This window comes from Aotus nancymaae, unplaced genomic scaffold, assembly GCF_030222135.1.
Source record: "Aotus nancymaae isolate 86718 unplaced genomic scaffold, 86718_ANA_hifiasm-v0.15.2.pri h1tg000072l, whole genome shotgun sequence".
NCBI classification, from domain to species: domain Eukaryota; kingdom Metazoa; phylum Chordata; class Mammalia; order Primates; family Aotidae; genus Aotus; species Aotus nancymaae.
Window position 1 is genome coordinate 13,712,720 of NW_026988487.1, and position 20,159 is coordinate 13,732,878.

Genomic DNA, 20,159 nt, shown 5'->3' on the forward strand with positions numbered 1-20,159 from the left:
TATATACTATAAAATTTACCCATCATCAGTATGTAATTCAGTACCTTTTAATTTATGTTGTTATACAGTCATCGCTACCACCCAATTTTAGAATATTTTCATCACCCCAAAGACTTACTCATTAATAGTAACCCACTCCCAATCCCAGGCAACCACGGAAGTGTTTTGTCTCTATATGTTTGTTTTTTCCAAGAATTTCTTATTAGTGATATACTATATTATGTAGTCTTTTGTGTTTAGCTTCTTTCACTTAGCATATTTTTAAAGCTTATCCATGTGTTAATAAGTAATTGTTTGTTCTGTTGTATAGATGTATCATAGTTTGTTTATGCATTCACTAGGTAATGGATTTAACACTTTCCAGTTTTTTGACTATTATGAATAATGCTGCTATGAATATTTACATATAAGTCTTTGTGTGGACATAAGTTTTCATTTCCCCTGTGTAGACACCTAAGAGTGGAGTTGCAGGGTCATGGTAAGTTTACGTTTAACTTTTTAAAATACAGCCAAACTGTTTTCGAAGGTAAATGTGCCATTGTGCAGTTTTACCAGTAGTGTAAAAGGGTTCCAATTTTGATTGGGATTACATTGAATCAATAAGTCACTATGAGGAGAATTGTCATTGAGTTTTCTATTCCATGAATATGAATCTTCTCTAATTTATTGTTTTGAAGTTGGCATTGTATGTCTTACACTTCTTTCAAAATTTATTGCCTAAGTATTTTATTCTTTATGATTCTGTTGTGAATGGAATTGTTTTCTTAAGTTCGTCTTTAGATTATTTATTGCTGGAGTATATATCTTGGAATATTTTCATTTGGACTTCATTTTTGAAGGATAGGATCTTTTTAGTCGGATACTAAATTTTTGCTTTCTTTACTAAAATGGAATTCCACTGCCTTCTGGCTTCCATTATTTCTGATGAGAAGGCAGTCATTTATCATACTGTTATTTTTCTCTTGCTGTTTTGGAGTTTTTCTTTGACTTGAATTAATGTTTGACTATGAAGTGTCTAGGTGTGGTTCTCCGTGTCTGTCCTACTTGGTTTGTTTTGTTTTGTTTTTACAACTTTTTGGATCTGTAGATTATTTTTTCATCAAATTTGGATATATTTCAACCATTATTTCTTTTTCTTCAAATACTTGTTCTGCCTCTTTTCTTGCTCCTTTCCTCCTGATATTTCCATTGCATGCATGTTGGTACCTTCAGTGTTATTGCATAGGTCTCTGGGGTTTTGTTCATTTTCTCAAACTTTTTCCTTCATTTCTAACATGTACTTTTCAAATCTAGAATTTGATTTTGTCCTATTTTTGTAGTTTCTACTTCTGCATTGATATGCCCTGTTTGTTGAGTCATTGTCACTATATTTTTCTTTAATTACTTAAACATGGTCTCCTTTAATTATTTGCACATTTATGATAGCTAGTTTGGAAGTCTTTTTCTGAATAGGACATCTGGACCTACTCAGAAACACTTATTGTTTGTCATTTGTTTTTTTTGTTTTTTTCAGACAGAGTCTCACTCTATTGCCCAGGCTGGAATGCAGTGGCATGACCTCAGCTCACTGCAACCTCTGCCTCCTGGGTTCAAGCGACTCTCCTGCCTCAGTCTCCCAAATAACTGGGATTAGAGATGCACACCACCATGCCTGGCTAATATTTTTAATTTTTAGTAGAGATGGGGCTTTACCATGTTGGCCAGGCTGGTCTTGAACTCCTGATCTCAGGTCATCTGCCCACCTTGGCCTCCCAAAGTGCTGGAATTACAGGTGTGAGCCACTGCTCCTGTCCAGAAACAGTTTTTATTGACTGCTTTTTTCCCCTGAGTATGGGTCACATTTTCCTGTTTCTTCACATGTCATGGTATGTTTTTGCTAAAGACTGGACGTTTTAGATAATACAGCATAACAGCTCTGGTTCTGATTTTCCTCACCCCTGACATTTGTCATTATTGTTGCTATGTATATTTGCTTATTCTTAAACGACAGGTGCAGACTTGATGTGCAGAATCTCTCTCCTCCCCACTCGGGTGCAGCCAGCTCAGGTCTCTGCTCAATTTTGTTTTGTTTTTTAATTTTTATTTTAATTTTTAGCCTAGCTTTCTTGGAGTCCTGCTTGTGTCTGCATAGCTGAGTAGTCAGCTGTTGGTTAAAGGTTATGCTCAAGCATCTAGTGTCTTGAGCTAATAAGGCTTATACCTTTTTGGCCGCCTGCGCGTTCGCGCGCACGCGTGTGTGTGTGTGTGTGTGTGTGTCTGTGTGTGTCTGTGTGTGTGTTGGGAGAGCATCCAGTTTTCAACTATGCCCAGCTTTTATTTTCTGCTGAGCCCTCTCAGTTTTTCCTCACACGCAGGAAGCCTCTCAGTCAGCGAGAGATGTATGGAATGTTTAGGTTGTCTCTGGTCTCCTCCGGGCATATATTCAGCCATCAATTAGCCAGGAATGTCTGGGGAGTTTAGCCCCCTCTGTGGCTCTCTCATTTCCAGAATCTCCTTGTTAAATTTCTGGATTTCTGAAAGTCTGCCCTTCTTCTCAACCAGGACAGCAACCTTTGGATAGCAGAGCTATAGGCTTTCTCTGTTCCTTTCTAGTTGAGTTTAATGCTTTAACCTCTCAATGCTACTGGGTGTGGGTTTTTTGCCCTCCCCTTCAAATCATATTAGCTCCCTGAGACAGCCAAGCTGCTAGGTTTTGTAGCCAGCCTTACCCAGTAATTATTACATGTACTGGTGCTTGGGGAGGGTGTGGCAGGGGTAGGGTAAGAAGCAGCTCCAAGCTGTGACTCCCACTATTCTTACACAAATATCAGCAGTTTTTTTGTAAAAACACTTAAATTTGTCATTTGACTTTGGACATTTTCTGGAGTCCCAAAATGACTGTTTTTGACACTTTTGTGTAGTTTTATAGTTGTTTTGAGGGGAAAGGATTTGCTGACCTCTTCAGTTTGCCGCAGCTGGAAGTCCTGCCTCCTGTTTTGTTTTATTTTGTAATATTTTTGGTTTTGGTTATTTTTAATTAGGCTAACTAATTAAAAACCTGAAGCACATCTGTATAGTGTAGCTGCTTCAGCATTTTGCTTCACAGTGGAAGAAGTTAGGAGATTGTGATTAGATTAGGGGTGGGACTGTGGTCCTAAATTTACTGACAGCACTTTCCTGTGGAATGCTTCCTAATAACGTGTTCTTCTGTAATGATGAAGAAAAATGTTTACTTTTTTTCAAGCAAGCAGATTCCTTTGGAATTCTACCACAACATAAAAAAGACAGTACACTCCTCTCTACAGAATGAATTTGTGGCACAGGGAAGGAAGTGACGAAGTTCTTTGGGCTGGTACAGATGTATATCTATAAGAAAAATAATGGAAAGACTTATCCTTTAAAAAGTTACTCATTATACAGATTTAAGCTAAAATACTTTTCTTGTGCTAGAAAATTAAGCTGGACAGTTTGCCTTTTTAATAAAACCTTTCTAGTTATTTAGTAACAAATATACACAAAATAAAATGTATAACTCGGTGATGTATCACAAAGTGCATGCCTCTGTAACCACTGTTCACGTGAGATGTAGGACATCACCTGCACCCAGAAGTCCCCGGTGCTCTCTGGATCCAAACCCCAAGAAAGGGTTCTTGGATCTCACACAAGAAAACATTCAGGGCAAGTCCATACAGTAAAGTGAAAGCAAGTTTATTTAGAAAGTAAAGGAATAAAAGAGTGGCTACTCCCTAGGCAGAGCAGCCCCGAGGGCTGCTGGTTGCCCATTTTTATGATTATTTCTTGATTATATGCTAAGCAAAGGATGGATTATTTACGCCTTCCCTTTTTAGGGCATGTAGGGCAGCTTGTTGATGTTGCCTTGGCATTTGTAAACTGTCATGGTGCTGGTGGGAGTGTCACTTAGCATGTTAATGCATTATCATTAGCATATAATGAGCAGTGAGGACCCCCAGAGGTCACTCTCATCACCATCTTGGTTTTGGTGGATTTTAGCTGGGTGCTCTACTGCAACCTGTTTTACCAGCAAGGTCTTTATGACTTGTATCTTGTGCTGACCTCCTATTGCATCCTGTGACTTAGAATGCCTTAACATCCTAGGAATGCAGCCAAGTGGGTTTCAGCTTCATTTTATCCAACTCCTATTCAAGATGGAGTTGCTGTGGTTCAAACGCCTCTGACACTCTAACACCATTGTCCTCTTCTCCTAAGACAATCTCTTTCCTAACTTTTATGCTAACGACTTCCTTTCTCAACAGTGTCTGTCTCCTAAGTGTGCATCCCTAAACATTATAGTTTAGCTTTGCTTGTATTTTTAATATTATGGAAATGATATATTGTAGTATGTATTTATTGTGACTGGTTTCTTTTGTTCAAAATTATGTTTGTAAGATTTATCTATGTTGTTGCATACAGCAGTAGTTTATTTTAATTGCTGGAGAGTATTCCATTGTTTGAATATACTACAATTTACATATTGTATATTATATATTGAACATTCTGTTTGTAGATATTTAAGTTATTTCCAGTTTTAAGGGATTACAAATGTTGCTACTCTGAATATGCTTGCATGTGTCTTAATGTATAGATACGCATATTCCTTTTGGTTATATACCTAGGAGTCAAATTGCCAGGTCATAGGATATATATATTTTTGACTTAATAGATAATTCCAACTTGTTTTCCAAAGTGATTATAACAATTTACCCTCCTAAACTATAAGAATTTCCATTGCACTCCATCTTAACAAAACATATGCTGTTGTTAGACTTTTAAAAAATTGATTTGTAGGAGTTCTGTATACATCTGGATAAGAGCCCTTTGCTCCTTATAAGAGTTGCAAGCATCTTCTCCTATGGGACTTGCATTTTTACTCTCTTAACAATGTACAGATGTGAAAAGATGTTCTTGATTTTAAAGTAGTCAAATATATCAATTTTTTCCCAGTGTGATTAGTGCTTTTTGTGTCTGATTGAAGAAATCTTTCCCTGCCTTAATATCATATTCTTTTATATGTTATCTTCTAAAAGCTATGTGATTTTGCTTTTCACATTTATATCTACATCCTACCTGGAATTCATTTTTGTGTATAGTGTGAAGTAGGTGTAGAGGTTCATCTTATTTTTCCATGTGGATATTTAGTGGTTCCAGTAACATAGATTGAAAAGATATTGTATCTGGCAGGGTTCAATCAGGAGAAAGAAACCACACCAGTTATTTAAACAGAGTTTAATATGGAAAAAAATGTTAATTAGGTATAAAGTTGTCAAGTAGGTAACTAAAAATGGAAGAAGAGAACACTAAGATATCTCAAAAGTGGCAGTTTCCACCCCACAGCAAGAAGAATAAAAGGAAGAGGTTGGAATTATTAAAATTTAGAACCCCGTGATGTCTGAGGAGAGGATACTGGCTCACTGGTGCTGGTATCTGGAGTGGAAGACACAGTGAGGCTAGTTCTGCAAGTGTTGGCAGAGCTATAAACTGGATTCAGCTACTGCTATAAGAAGGTACTACTGCTGGGAGTGAAGAAGTATTGTTGGCATGTCACAGAAACAAGAAACAGACAGGAAGCCCATAGGAGGAATGGGCTTTTTTGATAAGTCAAGTGTACATATAGGTGATAGTCTATTTTTAGATTATAATTCTGTTTCCTCTGTCTATCCTTGTACCAGAATTACACTATGTAAATTACTATTACTATAAAGCTATAGTAGCCCTACTAGATATGTCTTCATATCTAGTAGAACAATTTTTCAAAACCAACCTATTCTTCTTCAAGTGTTTACCTGTCCTTAGCACACTTGATCTTTCCTTTTTTTTTTTTTTGAGATAGAGACTTGCTGTCTCCCAGGTTGGAGCGCAGTGGTATAATCTCAACTCACTGCAACCTCCACCTTCTGGGTTCAAGCAGTTCTCCTGCCTCAGCCTCCCAAGTAGCTGGGATTACAGGCATCCACCACCACACCCAGCTAATTTTTTTGTACTTTAGTAGAGACATGGGGTTGACCATGGTCAACTATGTTGACCAGGCTGGTTTCAAACTCCTGACCGAAGTGATCCACATGCCTTGGCCTCCCAAAGTGCTGGGATTACAGGCATGAGCCTCTGCGCTTGACCAGCACACTTGAATTTATGGAAAAACTAAAACTGCTTCATCTAGTCTCATGAAAAGGAAACTGTGGGGTTTTGATTGGATTTCATTCAATCTATAAATCAATTTGGGGAGAATTTAAAATTGTACAATGTTAAGTCTTCTGATCCGTGAATATGATACATATTTCCATTTATTCTTTAATTTTGCTATGTAATATTTTTAAAACATCTTGTATAGAAGTCTTGTATAGCATCTGTTACCTTTAATCCCAGCTATTCCATATTTTTAATATTATAAATAGTATTTTTTATAAATTTCATTTTTATTTTGAAAATTTCAAACTTACATTATTTTCCTTACTTTTGTATAATTAGACCCCATTATACCTACTACCTAGATTCAATAATTAACAAGATTTGCTTCATTTGTTTCAACTATCTTTTTTTATTGTTGTTGCTGAAGTATTTTTAAACAAATCCTGGCTCTCATGTCATTTCACCTGTTTATACTTATAAGTATTCATCTCTAGAAAATATGGACATTTTATTTATAACTAATTCTAAGCCATATTCACATTTCTTCTTTTATCTTTTTTTAAATTTTTATTTTATGTACAAAGAGCTAATGTGGTTTCTTTCATTGGGTGGATACCTTGGATAATTCATTCAACAAAGATCATTTAGTCCAACTGAATGAAACCTATATCCTTCATGTACTGATGGAAACACTGGCCGCACCTATTGAGGCCATATTTCAGGATCAGACCATGTGGGTTTGAGCAGACGCAACAAGAGTGAGAACCTCAGCTGAATTTTCGTGGTGGCTCCAGTAGAGCTGCTGGTGACCTATCTTGCTTTCAGGAGTGCAACCAGGCAAAGGGCCTCTTTTATTTGAAAACTATTTTTTTTTACTGTTGATACATTTAATCTGATTTTAACTTCAAGCATATTGTTCACATTTTGTATTAATTATTAAAATATTAGTTTAGCCATTACAATATTAAAGTATGCTCTATGACAATTCAGAACAAAGTTTTTTTCTGATGTGAACTTTATTTCTAAACTCATTAATATTTTTGACGTCTGCAAAGCCACAGTTACAAACCTACCATGTGAATAAACTGTCTTTTTCTTTCAAATGTTTTCTATGCTTATAAACCTAATGTACAATAAAAATTGCCATTTGTCAAATTTAAATTTTTTTCTAGTCCTCTAGTGTTCCTATTACTGAACGAACACGTATCTTTCAGGTAGTCATCAAGTGGGATTAAAAGCAAGTGCATTTTTGTGTGACATAGTTTTAGTTTTGCATGCCCTTTGGTGACCTCATCTTGCCTAGACAAAGTTGTTAAAATGCAAGAGGGAGATGTAGTTGTGAATTATTTTCCTTTTTGACTTTGCACAGAAACCTTTCTTTCATTCCTTCAACTGGTTTTCCTCCCCGTGCAATATTCATAGATCTGTTTCTAAGTGAGGACTGTGGCTAGTGGGCCATGAAAACTTCCTAGACTTGGCAGATTGGGCTGTATCATGTTCACCCTCTAATATGAGAAGATCCAGCATAGCAGTTTTCCTGCAGGCAGTTCAGACTCCTCATAGAGATATTTAACAGTGACTGAGGATGAAGAGTCTTTGTATCTCCCCAGCATCTATGGTATGGATGGAACTAATTAATTCAGGGTCTAAAGAACAATTAAGTACTCCCAAGACCACAAGAATTAGCATAAATGATTTTCAGCTGCAGTTTAACTTATCCAGCATATTGGTGGGGACTAAACGGGTCTTATGAGTTAGGTTTCACTCACTAGTACTAAGTACTTGAAATAAATAATGACAGCCACTGGATGGCTTACCTTCTCCTTATCCTTCCTCCATTATCAGCACCTTCAGGTGTCTCACTGCAGATCAGAATGTCCTAGTGATGTCTTATCTGCTGAGATCTTTGCAATGTTTACTTCATTAAACAGAATTAGAGGATGTTTAAGTTCTTATTTAACTCTTTCAGTCAAATATAGGTATTTTGCTGCTTTTGATGACTAATGTTAGGAGAATATGAAGAAAAGAATGAACTGTTTCACGGCTTTGGTTGAGCTATTGTATAGGCCCTTTTTCTTTGTAAAATAAATTAGCAAATTCGTGATCATTTTATATATCTTGACAAAATGGGAAAGGATCTCTTTCTTATGCATACAGCTAACCCAACAATTACCAAACTTGGATAAACAAACAAACAACTTAGAAAAGAACTTGGCTAATAGGATATATTAAATATAGAAAATGAGAATCTGTTTTTTATTTATGCATTTTGGATGGGGGAAGGGAGACCTAGAAAGATTTCTTCTAAATTGTGTACAACTCTGTAAATATGATGAGTACACACAGATTATAGCCTGTTAAAATTCTAGTTAGACCAATGAGAAATAAAATTGTTTCTTCTGTAATTTATTACATAAATTTCTTGTGTATCCTTGGACATATAACAAGGACCAAGGTACCTATAGGATACATTTCCTAGACTTGTTTGTTGTCCAAAATTTTGCCTTAATTTGCTATTGTTTTCTGAAGCAGAATTAATCTAAATACAAGTAAAAATAAGGAAATGAATTTCAAAATAAACGTGAAGGCAATAATCTAAATATTTAGAGTCTAGTTAGGAGGTTCTATTACTGAGATGTGTACTGCATTGGTGTAGTTGACATAGTAATTGTAGTATGTATAGCAAGAAATGGAGGATTACTGATTACAGCTTTACGTGAATAGAATTAGAAGAACCTGATTTTCTTACACCAAGTCAAAGCACTCTTTTTATTACAAGTTATTTATTTGCTTTGAATAGCTAAAAACATGTATCAGAAACATGAACTTTAAAACTGCTAAAACATGGGGGATTCTTTACATAGAAAAACATAATTTCTTGGAGATTCTTGCTGACTTAAAGATATTTTAAATGACATTTTAGTGCTTGAGAAAGTATTCCCAATAGTAAGTTTCACTTTTGTTTCATTACAACTTTGCTGCTTGTCAGTAATTTAAGCAGATTTGTGACAGTGTTCAGTTTTCTGGGATTAAGAAAACTCAACAAAATGACCTCAACAGATCTAAAATGCTTCCTGTTTTGTTATTGTACTCTTTCGATCAACTCTGTGTCTCTCTGAAAAATGACTTGTGGATTCTTCCGGCTTTTTGAAAAACAGTTGAATTTGTGGGTACAAAGAAGTATTGATAAACTCTGGACAGATGTAAGAAAGGATTTTTTCTCAAGACCCTTAAAACTATTTTTAACATGCTGTTTGAAGTATTAATTTAAAACTTAGGAAATAAACTCCTGTTAGTATAACTTGGCTGTTTAAGTGACAGAAGTACTGTTTTATTTAAGGCATCCAGTGTTTAGCAGAAAAAGTAACTGCCCCAGAATTGTAGGCATAAGGATGGCTCCTTTTTTCTGAAATGAAGAAAGTTGTCCTAAATGTTGTTCATTATCTCTACAGCTGGAGCTTCATTAGCAAATGCAGTTAGAATAACCATCATATTGCAGCAGCAGAGAAACTAAGCGCCGCAAACCTTTGAGTAACAAAGAAAATAAAAAGAATTCCTGTATAACATGTTCACACTTATCTGTGTTCTGTGGTACTGTTTGTGCTGAACCAAAGCATCTGCTACCTCAAGTTAAGAGAGAACAAACTCAACATGGCGTGAAATTACTGCACTGCCATTCACATTCATTAAAGTTAGATTGTTACCAGCCACAGGCATGACTGGCCTTTGTATGAATAATAAAATAAAATACTGCTTTGTGAATTTTACCTTAAAATATTATAAGACACAGTACTCGCCTTGAGCCTGTGTCAAGTATTTTCAGGAGTAGGTTTATCTCCTTTAGTGGCTTTTCTCACCATAATAGGGTGACCAGTAAGAAGTAGTCAGAAGTTAGGAAGAAGTATTGTATGAAACCTTTGGAAAGGGCATGGTGTTAAATCAATTTACTTATGTTTAGAAACTAATATTTATCATGCCAGGCCAACTGTTAAAAATATTAAAATTACCTAATTGTCATTTGGCAACCATCGTAACAGTTGATTCAGGCAAAAATCATGAATGGATGCTAAAGTTAATGGGTTAAAATTCAATGAGAAATAGGACATAAATACAGTTACAAAGGGAAAAAAATAGTAACTTTATAGTGGAGAAACCTGGCAGACACCTCATTCAAGTGATAAAAGTTATCAGTAATGGGACATATTGACATTATGTGCCTCCTGAGATGATGCACTGAGAAGGCATCAGTTCCTTTGTTGTTTGTATCAAAAATGAGTAATCTGAATCTATTCATGAGAAAACACCAAACCCAAATTAAGGGCTAGTCTTCAAAGTAACTGGCCTGGTCTGTATATTTCAAAAATGGCAGTCACGAAAGACATGCCAAGTAACTTCTAGCTTAGAGAAGACCAAAGAGATGTGACAGTTGAATACAATGTGTGATCTGAAGTTTTCCCTTTTCCATATTTCACTGACGTTTTTCTCTCCTATTAGCTAAATACTGAAGTAGTACATTTAAACAAAAAAAAAGTACTTCTAATTAATAGTCTGAATATATCAGTATATCAGTGTCCTCTCCAATTTTCTAGTTTATGTGGATTTTAATCAGTATTGCAGATTTGGGTTGGGGCGTGTGTGTGTGTGTGTGTGTGTGTGTGTGTGTGTGTGTAATACAGACAGGGTCTCACTTTGTGGCGAAGGCTGGTCTCAAACTCCTGGCCTCAAGTGACCCTCCTGTCTCAGCCTCTCAAAGTGCTGGGATTAAATTAACAGGTGTGAGCCACTGTGCCCTGCCTGGGTTAGTATTTTTTAAGCAACAGTCATGAATGTTAGGTCTCCTGGCCTACTTGAGTTACATATGAAGCTACTGAAACTCAAAAATGTTAATATTTAATTGCCTGTAGTCCCAGCTACTCAGAAAGGCTGAGGCAGGAAGACTGCCTGAGCCCAAGAGTTCCAGGCTACAGTGAGCTATGATTGTGCCACTGCACTCCAGCCTGGGTGACAGTGAGACCCTTTCTCTAAAAAATAATAGTAATAAGTAGATAATAATTGTTTTATCAAAATTTCAGCCAGTAGAAGAAAATGAAGTCATCGTGTTTTTTAAAAATACTAGAATACTTAATAGAAATAGCACCATGTTGAGGAAAAAAATACTGGAATACATGATTTCAGCGTTTCATGAGCACTTAGAAAAGGAAGTAGTGATCACTAAAATGAATCCATAAAGAAGTTTGATATGGTTTTTAGACAGATACATAGATACTAGGAATTTTTATTTTCAGGAAAGCAATTTGATGAGTGTCTGATTTCCTTATGGACAGGATGAAGAAATTGAGTGATTGTAGTTCATAGAATGAGTAATCAAATATCCATACTCAAGGTAAATGATTGGATGACAGTCTTATTGGTGATTTCTAGTATTATATCTGTTGCAGAGATCTACTCTCAGTCCGGTTCTAAACTTTAATTTTAACTTGGAAAGAGGCATTAATGTCACATGGATCAATTTTTTTTTTTTTTTTTTAAATACACAGTCTTGCTGTATTGCCCAGGCTGTTCTCAAATTCCTGGTCTCAGGCAATCCTCCTGCCTTGGCCTCCCAAAGTGCTGGGAACACAGGCATGAGCCACTGAACCCAGCCTCAAATTTTAAAATGACACAAATTTAGGAGGAATAAATACTTAGAGCATTGGATGATCAGAACAGGGGCTGAATGATAATAGCTGAGAATGTTAGGCAGGAATTTAGCTTAAAAAATTGAACAGGAATAAATTCTACCAGAACAACCAATCTTACTATGACAGGTAAAAGGAAAAAAAAAAAGCTCTAGGTTAATTCATGGAAAGTCAATTTGCCAAATGACCAGTTGGCCATGTATACTCAATTTATTGATACTTCTTTTTTTTTCTTTTTTTTTTTTGAGACGAAGTCTCACTCTGTCATCCAGGTTGGAGTGCAGTGGTGCAATCTTGGCCCATTGGAACTGCCACCTCCCGGTTCAAGTGATTCTCATGCCCCAGCTTCTCAAGTAGCGGGGATTACAGGCACCCGCCACCACACCTGGCTAATTTTTGTATTTTTAGTAGAGACAGGGTTTCACCGAGTCGGCAGCCTCGCCTCAGGTGATCCACCCACCTCGGCCTCCCGAAGTGCTGGGATTACAGGCGTGAGCCAGGGAGCCTGGCCTGATATTTCTTTTAACTCTTTGATTAATATGTATCAACTGGGTCCAGGCAGAAAAACAGAAACTGCACTCCTATTTAAAACATAGGGAAATATAGTACAGGAAATTGGTTATATAGGTGTTAGAAGGCTAAAAGAGAGAAAAAAAAGTGGGGGGGCACAATTATTAAAGAGATAGTAACTGCAAGAAGCAACTACCATACTAAGAGCTGGGAAATAAAAGGAATGAGGTTATCATTACTTGGGAACTAGAGGGATCACTAAGCTGGCACTCAGACTTCCAAGGAGGGGACGTTGTTCAGCTGCAGCTTATATTGAAGTCTGTATTATTAAAAGATGTTCATATACATAAGAAACCAAAATATTTAAATTGTGTTTGAACATGTCTTCCTTCTCAAATGTAGTTCTGAAAATAAAGCATAAAATTGATTTGACTTTGATCAGATTAGTGATCTATGCTGCTTCTGTATATTTGCTTTTTTCCCATTCTTAAACTGGCTTTCTCACTAATACCTCTCCTACCTCAGATGTATTAAGTGACCTCTCAGAAAGAGTAAGTGTTTATGGAAATTTAGATAGGGATTTTTTTTTTTTCCCATTAAGCATGGAAGATGAGTTGGGTGACCAAACATCTCTTTAATTTTAGGTGTGTACTCTTTTATCTTTCTTACTGATACCTTAAGCTTCATTAAGCAGATAATGTTGAGTGTTTTAAGATAAAGATATTGTCATGATCTGAAATATTGGAAAACAAGGTGTGGAATGATTTCTCTGTCTTTTTTTCCCCCTTCCCCAAATATTGCTTCTTTAGGTCAGTAACAGATCCAAGAGATGGAAAGAGAGTAGCGCTCAAAAAGATGCCCAACGTCTTCCAGAATCTGGTCTCTTGCAAAAGGGTCTTCCGGGAATTGAAGATGTTGTGTTTTTTTAAGCATGATAATGTAAGTGAAATTGGTATTTGGGGAAAACTATTTCCTAAGCCTCCTGCGTTGAATTAGTAAAGAGCAAACGAGAGTTTAAAAGGGCACCTATAAGTAAAATTTGGAAATTGACTACAGTTTTATGCCAAACTGTGAAAAGCAATAAGCGCAGCAGTGAGGTTATAGGTGAATACTTATTGATAGGCTTCTAATTCATACATTCTTACTGAAAGAGGTGTGCACACACCAAAAGTTTTCTAAGCTGTAGTCTTTCAATGCTTTGCTTTCCTTTTATATATACTCTTTATGTCTCTCTATGACTGTCTTAAATTTTCACTATCGAGATTAGTGGTTTTCAACCTTAGCAGCATATTAGACTCACCAGGGTAGTATATTTTATCAGCGTTTTATTTCAAGGTTTGAAAATTACACAGTGAATTGTATGACATGCACAAGTTCTAAACTCCCAATCAGGAAACATTGAACCTATTAAGTTTCACATTGGCTTCTGAATTGTGGTGTGTACTCTCATTTGTCAATCTGAATGTCTTTTTTAATTCTAAGAATACAAGCTACTAAATATGTTTAAAGCCCACAGAAAAGGAGCATGTATTTGTAGGGAAAATAGGTTATTAATAGACAGAAACCACAACCACGGTTTTTATTGAGGGGCTTAGAAACCTGAGACAAAGTAGACCCTTTTTGTGACTGAACAAAGAGCAAGTGTAAGTGAATTCTAAGATTGATTGATTGACAGATAAATATTGATTGATGCAAAGCCAATATTGATATTTAGCTGAGGAATAATATTAATATTCAGCACAAAAATAGAGTGTAGTGATTTATATAGTGAGAGATTTAAGTGGAAATAATTGACCCTTGATTTTAAGTGTCTTATCTTTATCTCTTAATATTTTTAATCAGAGATTAAGTTAGAGACGTAGGAAACAGTTTATCCTATAAAAATAATATATGCCTTAAGGTTACATAGGCTAGTTTGTTTATGGCTGTGTTTAGAGATGTGAAGACTTACAAACAAATAGACTTATTGTGCTTTGACAGAGCTTCCCTTTAACTAATCCTTAATTAAAAATTTGATACATGTAAAATTTACCTGGAAGTTGCCAGCATTAGAATCTGTTTTCAATTTCATGTGAAAAGAAAAACTGCCTCAAGTTCTTTACATAGTACTCAGCCTATGCTATTTTAATTGCCATAATAAAAACTTTATCAGAAAAAAATTACGATTTCTTGTGAGTCTGAGTGCTTATTTGCACAAAAAACTTTAGAACTTTGGCCAGAGTTTTGATCTCACTTTAAGAAACTAATTTGCAAACATTTGAGGTATTTGTTAAAACTGGGAGTATGAAATTTACCATATGGTTCACTCAAAGCTCCTTGGTTTGATGTATTTCATTTTAATGATTATTCCTCTTGAAATTCTCTTTCCTTAAATTTTTAAAAAAGGTATTGCTGTGTTTTAGTCAGTTGGAACTGCCTAGCAAGATGTTTGTTTTAATACATTTCAAAATGCCATTTGAAGCCAGGGACAATGGCTGCATCTATAATCCTAGCTACTCAGAAGGCTGAGGTGGTAGGATCGCTTGAGTCCAAGAGTTCAAGACCAGCCTGAACAACATCATGAGACCTCATCTCTAAAGAGGAAAGTTTTTTAAATTAGCTGAGTGTGGTAGTATATATCTTTAGTCTCAGCTATTTGGGAGGCTGAGGTGGGAAGATCATGTGAGCCCAGGAGTTCAAGGTTGCAGTGAGTTAGGATCACACCACTGCACTTCAGTCTGGGTACAGAGCGGGACTCCATCTCTTAAAAAAAAAAAAAAAACCAAACACACAAAATGCCACTTGAGTTGCTATTTTATGACCAGTTCCTCAGATTTTATAAATAATTTAGAATGATGTCTAGTTCTTTCTTAGTTATTTCTTGACTTTGCCTTAGTATGTCACCTCAGCATCAAAGAGTGCAGAACTTCTTTCAGCATCAAAGAGTGCAGATACTCAAGTAAAGGTATCCATGATGAAGAAATATTTCAAGGGTGGCATCAGAAATTTCTTTACTTGGGGCCATGTGCAGTGGCTCATGCCTGTAATCCCAGCACTTTGGGAGACCAAGGCAGCTGGATAATTGAGTCCAGGAGTTCAAGACCAACCTGGACAACACGGCAAAACCCCATCTGAACAAAAAATAAAAAATTAGCTGGGTGTGGTGGCACACACCCATAGTCCCAGCTACTCAGGAGGCTGAGGTAGGAGGATCGCTTGAGCCTGGGAGGCAGAGGTTGCAGTGAGCCAAGATCGTGACACTGCACTCCAGCCTGGGCACTGAGTGAAACACCATCTTAAAAAAATAGAAAGACAAAGAAAAAAGAAATTTGCTTAATAATGATGTCAATGGCTTACTATATTCAGACCAATCTTGGCCTCTTCTGTAAAGGAGGGGTTGTGTAATAAGCTGCTGTTTGTCTAGTTGGTATTTTTTGCTTGTGACTCATTCCTAATAACTAAGTTATAAAGACAGTATCAGAGGGAGTAGTGTTAAGAGAAGAAATAAAACTGAAAATCACACCAATTAAAATACACAACCAATTCTAACATAGTTTCTAAGAGCTGTGCTTTGAAGTCAGAACTAGGTTTGAATTTTGTCTCTACTATTTTTTACTGGTGTGTGTTGGACCTTAATTTCTCCAAGCTTTAAGTTTTTTCATTTTCAAAGCAGGCATGGTAAAAGCATTTAAAAAACTGTATATGGCATACTTAACCTGGCAAGGGAGATACCATGATCATGAACATGGTTTTCCCAGGTCATTGCACTCCGGATGCGCTGACCCCCGTGATTTCCGCAAATGTGGGAAACTCAGCTGCATAATTTGTGGTACTGGGGGACTTCATTCGTGCTCTCCCCTGGTCTCTTAATTTTTAAAAAACAAAAGAAACAAAACTATATATGGTTGTTTCAGAAATTAAATTTTTTTAATGCATATAAATCTGTTCAACACACACACAACCACTGTTTGGAGCTGCTGAGCTCTATCATAGAAGAGTGCCTGTGACATCTGTGAAAGTGCTTAAAAGTGAGCCACATAGTTGAAGCTGGCACAGCACCATTGTTTTATATCTAATGGATTTCTGCTGTCTCTGAGATCTATTTCCAAAAGGATCTCAGGGCCAGCATACCTAGTATGTGTGGAATGCCTATCTAAGAAGCAACTGTTATTTGATCTAGTTAAGGCAGCAAATGTTTATTTATTGTGTCCTATGTAAGAAGTGCAGTGCTAGGTCATGTGGAGGATACAATAAAGGCTTAAATCACTTACTTTTTGAAGGGGTATGTTTAATACATATTGCTGTGTGTCTGGAGATTGCTAGATGCTTTACATATATTAATTCATTTACTCCTCAAAAATCTTGTCAGATAGGGCTTGTTAACCCTACTTTATGGAGGAGGAACCAGAGGCTTGGAGTTAAGTAACTTGCCCAAGGTTAAGGTGGCACAGATTGGACTGTAAATCTGTCTTACTCTAGAGCCCATGTTCATTAATTCAGCAAACATTTATTGTGCACATCCTATATGCCTAAGGTACATTAGCTTCTGGGGTTTTTACCTTCAAATAGTTGTAATGACTTTCATGATGTGATAAATACTATGATAAAAGTACTGTGGGAGGGTTGCCTGTGTGGTTAAATATTAAGGCAGGACAGCTGTGTGTATAGCAAAGAGCTGGACAACCAAAACCTAGAAATGTATTCAAAGATTCCCTGAAGAGGGGGGCCTTAAAACACAGATTCATGGGTCTCACCTTACACCTACTAAATTGTAATCTCTGGGGTTGAGGCCCAGGTATCTGTGATTTTTTTTTTAAAGCTTCTCAGGTGGCAGGCAAGTACCATAGTATTAAGGAAAAGAGAGAAATTATTGTGGACTTAGAAACTCAAAGATGCGTCAAACACAGAAGGAAAATATTAATATGAGCCTTTTGAGAACAAGATTTGATTGAAGAACAAAGGAATGTCATGATAAAAATGGCATATAGAAAGATTTTGGTCATTGTTGGAAGGTTGGATTTTAATTTGGATGGCTTTTTATGTATCAGAGAATAGCAACAAAGCCTGGGAGGCTTTGGATTTTCTTTTGAAAGGAAACTTCAAAGTCGCTGTATCAAATTCATTGATTTCAGGTGATCTGACTGAATTTTTACTCACACATGCGTGCATGTGCGCCCACGCGCACGCGCGCGCGCACACACACACACACACACGAGTAGCTACTTCATCTTAAAGAATACATTCACCTTGAAGTAACTTGGGGAAACAGAAATGGGTTTAGCTTTCTAAAAATTGGTGTTTAGGCTTGTTGCTAGTATCTGTCTGAGCTTTTGTAAAATCTGGCAGAATCTTCTCTCTGTGCACCTATGCGCCTGTGCTTGTGTGTATATACATGCAAGTTGTCATATGATCATCAGGGAAAGTGATGATTGAGGTTTTTTAGATCTTGTACTCCTTTGAGATGAAAGCTCTGAATCCTCATTTGGAAAAATACACATATATACAGTTTTAATGTCATTTTAGGCTTTCACTTGTCCTCCAGAGCGCATTTCGAGCCCCCTTAGGGTCTGTTGATTCCTGCCAAGAGCCCCTGTAACACATATCTTTGACATTTTTCTTGTCTTTAGACAATAACACTAAATATACAGTAGGTAGCCAGTCTATTTGAAGAGTGAGTGAGTGAATGAAAATGACAGAAATAAAAGAAATCTAAGGTCCTGGAATAATAACTCTCTCTTGGGGTTATTTTTTCTTGTCCTAGCTCTAGAGTGCCCCAGAGAGGGCTAGAATGAGACAAAGAATCATCATTCATTTTCCTTTGAATAGTCTGACCTAACTCAAACAACACCTCTTTGGGCTCATAAGTAGGTTACAGAATCATACAATATGGGAAAAACAGATACGGCCTATCTCTCAATACAGACATGCTGTTCAGACATTAGTAATACTAAGTGCTAACTAATACTAACTGTTCAGCCACTGAGGAGTTGGAAAAAGCAAAGGATGCTGTAGAGGTAGGTTACTTTTCAGGGAATTTGGTTTTGTTTGCTATGTGCGTAAAGTTTGTGGTTCTGGGCAGATTATTAACATTTAAAATAATAAAGTCTCCCATGTCCATGGATTGGAAGACTCAATGTGATTGATAGGTCTTTTCTTCTCAAGTACATTTTAGTGTAATCCTAATCACAGTCCCAGCAGCGTTTTATGTGTATATATGTATGGAAATTGACAACATTCTAAAACTTATGGAAATGCACAAGATCTAAAATAGTCCAGACAATCTTAAAGAGGTTGAGCAAAGTTAGAAATTCATATTGAGACTGTCGTCCGATATTGAGACTGAATCCCAGGTATTGAGCAACAGAAGGTATAAAGCATAGGATATGAAACAAGGAGAGACAAATAGGTGAATGGAACAGAATAGAAAGTTTATAAACTGGTGTACCACATGTATGTTCACCTGATTTGCAAGAGAAGTGCCACTGTAATCCAGTGGGGAATGGATAACCATTTCAATAAACAGTTCTGAGTCTGTGAGATATCCATATTTAAAAAATTAATCTTAGCCATATACATAAATTAATTCAAAATGGATCATAGACTTAACTGTGAAAGGTAAAATAGTAAAACTTCTAGAATAAAACATAGGTAAATATCTTCGTGACTGAGATAAGCAAAGATGTTTTAACTGAACAGGTAAATCATTAGCCATAAAAAACCTGTTAAATTGGACACCATTAATGTTAATTACCATTAACATTAATGTTAAGAACTAAATGTTCATCAAAAGTTAAGAGAATGAAAATACAGACCTCAGACATATATCCAACAAAATACTTGTTTTCAGATATGTTATGGGCTAGAAGAATTTTTAAAGTAAATACTCAGTGTTTGAAGAAGACAATTAGAAGTAAATGTTTTACTTGATATTTTTCAGACTGTGAATTATACATCTAAATATCATATAAAGAGCTTCTATAACTCAAGATGTTTTGCCCAAAGACTTAATGAAAAATTTCACAAAAGAGAATAACATATCAAAGTGTTCAAAGTCATTAGTCATCAGAGAAATGTAAATTAAAATGACATTGAGTTAACACTACATACCCAATAGACTGGCTGAAATTAAAAAGACTCACAATACCAACTGTTGGCAAGGACGTAGATCAACTAAAACTCTAATCCATTGCTAGTGAGAGGATAAATTTATAAAACTACCACAGAAAACTGGCAATTTGTACTAAAGCTAAATATACACCTACCCAATGACCCAGCAATTCTATTTAGTATACACTCAAGAGAAATGAATGCATATATTTACCAAAAGAGCGTACAAGAATATTCATAGCAGCATTATACATAATAGCTAGAAATTGGAAACAGTACAAAGGTCTGCCAACAGCACTCTGGATAAGTACTTTGTGGTATAGTCCAGTTGAATAATAGCACACTGCACATCACCAAAAAGGATGAACCACTGATTCACACAGGAACATGGATAACTCTCACAGGCATAACAGTAAATGAAAGAATATACACAGAAGACTTCACTCTTTACTATGCAGTTTGTGTAAAGTTCAAGAGCAAGCAAAATGAATCTTTGATGATAGAAGTGAAAACAGTGCCAGGATAGGTTTTGACTGAAAAAAGGGCAAAGGGGTTTTCTGGGGTCTTGAAAATGCTTAATTTCTTAATCTGGGTGGTGTTTACATGGAAATATGTGTGTGTATAAAAATTCATCAAGTTATACTGAGGATTTGTATACCTTATGCTCTAACTCTATAAAAAAAATAGTAATAACATAGTCTGTACTGTAAAGGACTTAGAATCTATTGTGAAGAGAGAGTAGGAAAAGAATAGCTCCTTGCT

The 20,159-nt window shown here is 36.2% G+C and overlaps 1 protein-coding gene and 2 pseudogenes across 3 annotated transcripts in view; 2 read left to right on the forward strand and 1 right to left on the reverse strand.

The window, feature by feature from the left end:
• NLK (nemo like kinase) overlaps nt 1-20,159 on the forward strand; it is a 154,670-nt gene that overhangs the window by 66,703 nt on the left and 67,808 nt on the right. For all 3 annotated transcript variants that reach the window (XM_064367632.1, XM_064367633.1, XM_064367634.1), the window contains exon 2: nt 13,121-13,250. In XM_064367632.1, coding sequence (XP_064223702.1) covers nt 13,121-13,250 — 130 coding nt within the window. The remainder of the gene's footprint in view (nt 1-13,120; nt 13,251-20,159) is intronic.
• LOC110568049 (small ribosomal subunit protein uS14-like) lies at nt 6,768-9,840 on the reverse strand (annotated as a pseudogene).
• LOC135270995 (U1 spliceosomal RNA) lies at nt 15,998-16,151 on the forward strand (annotated as a pseudogene).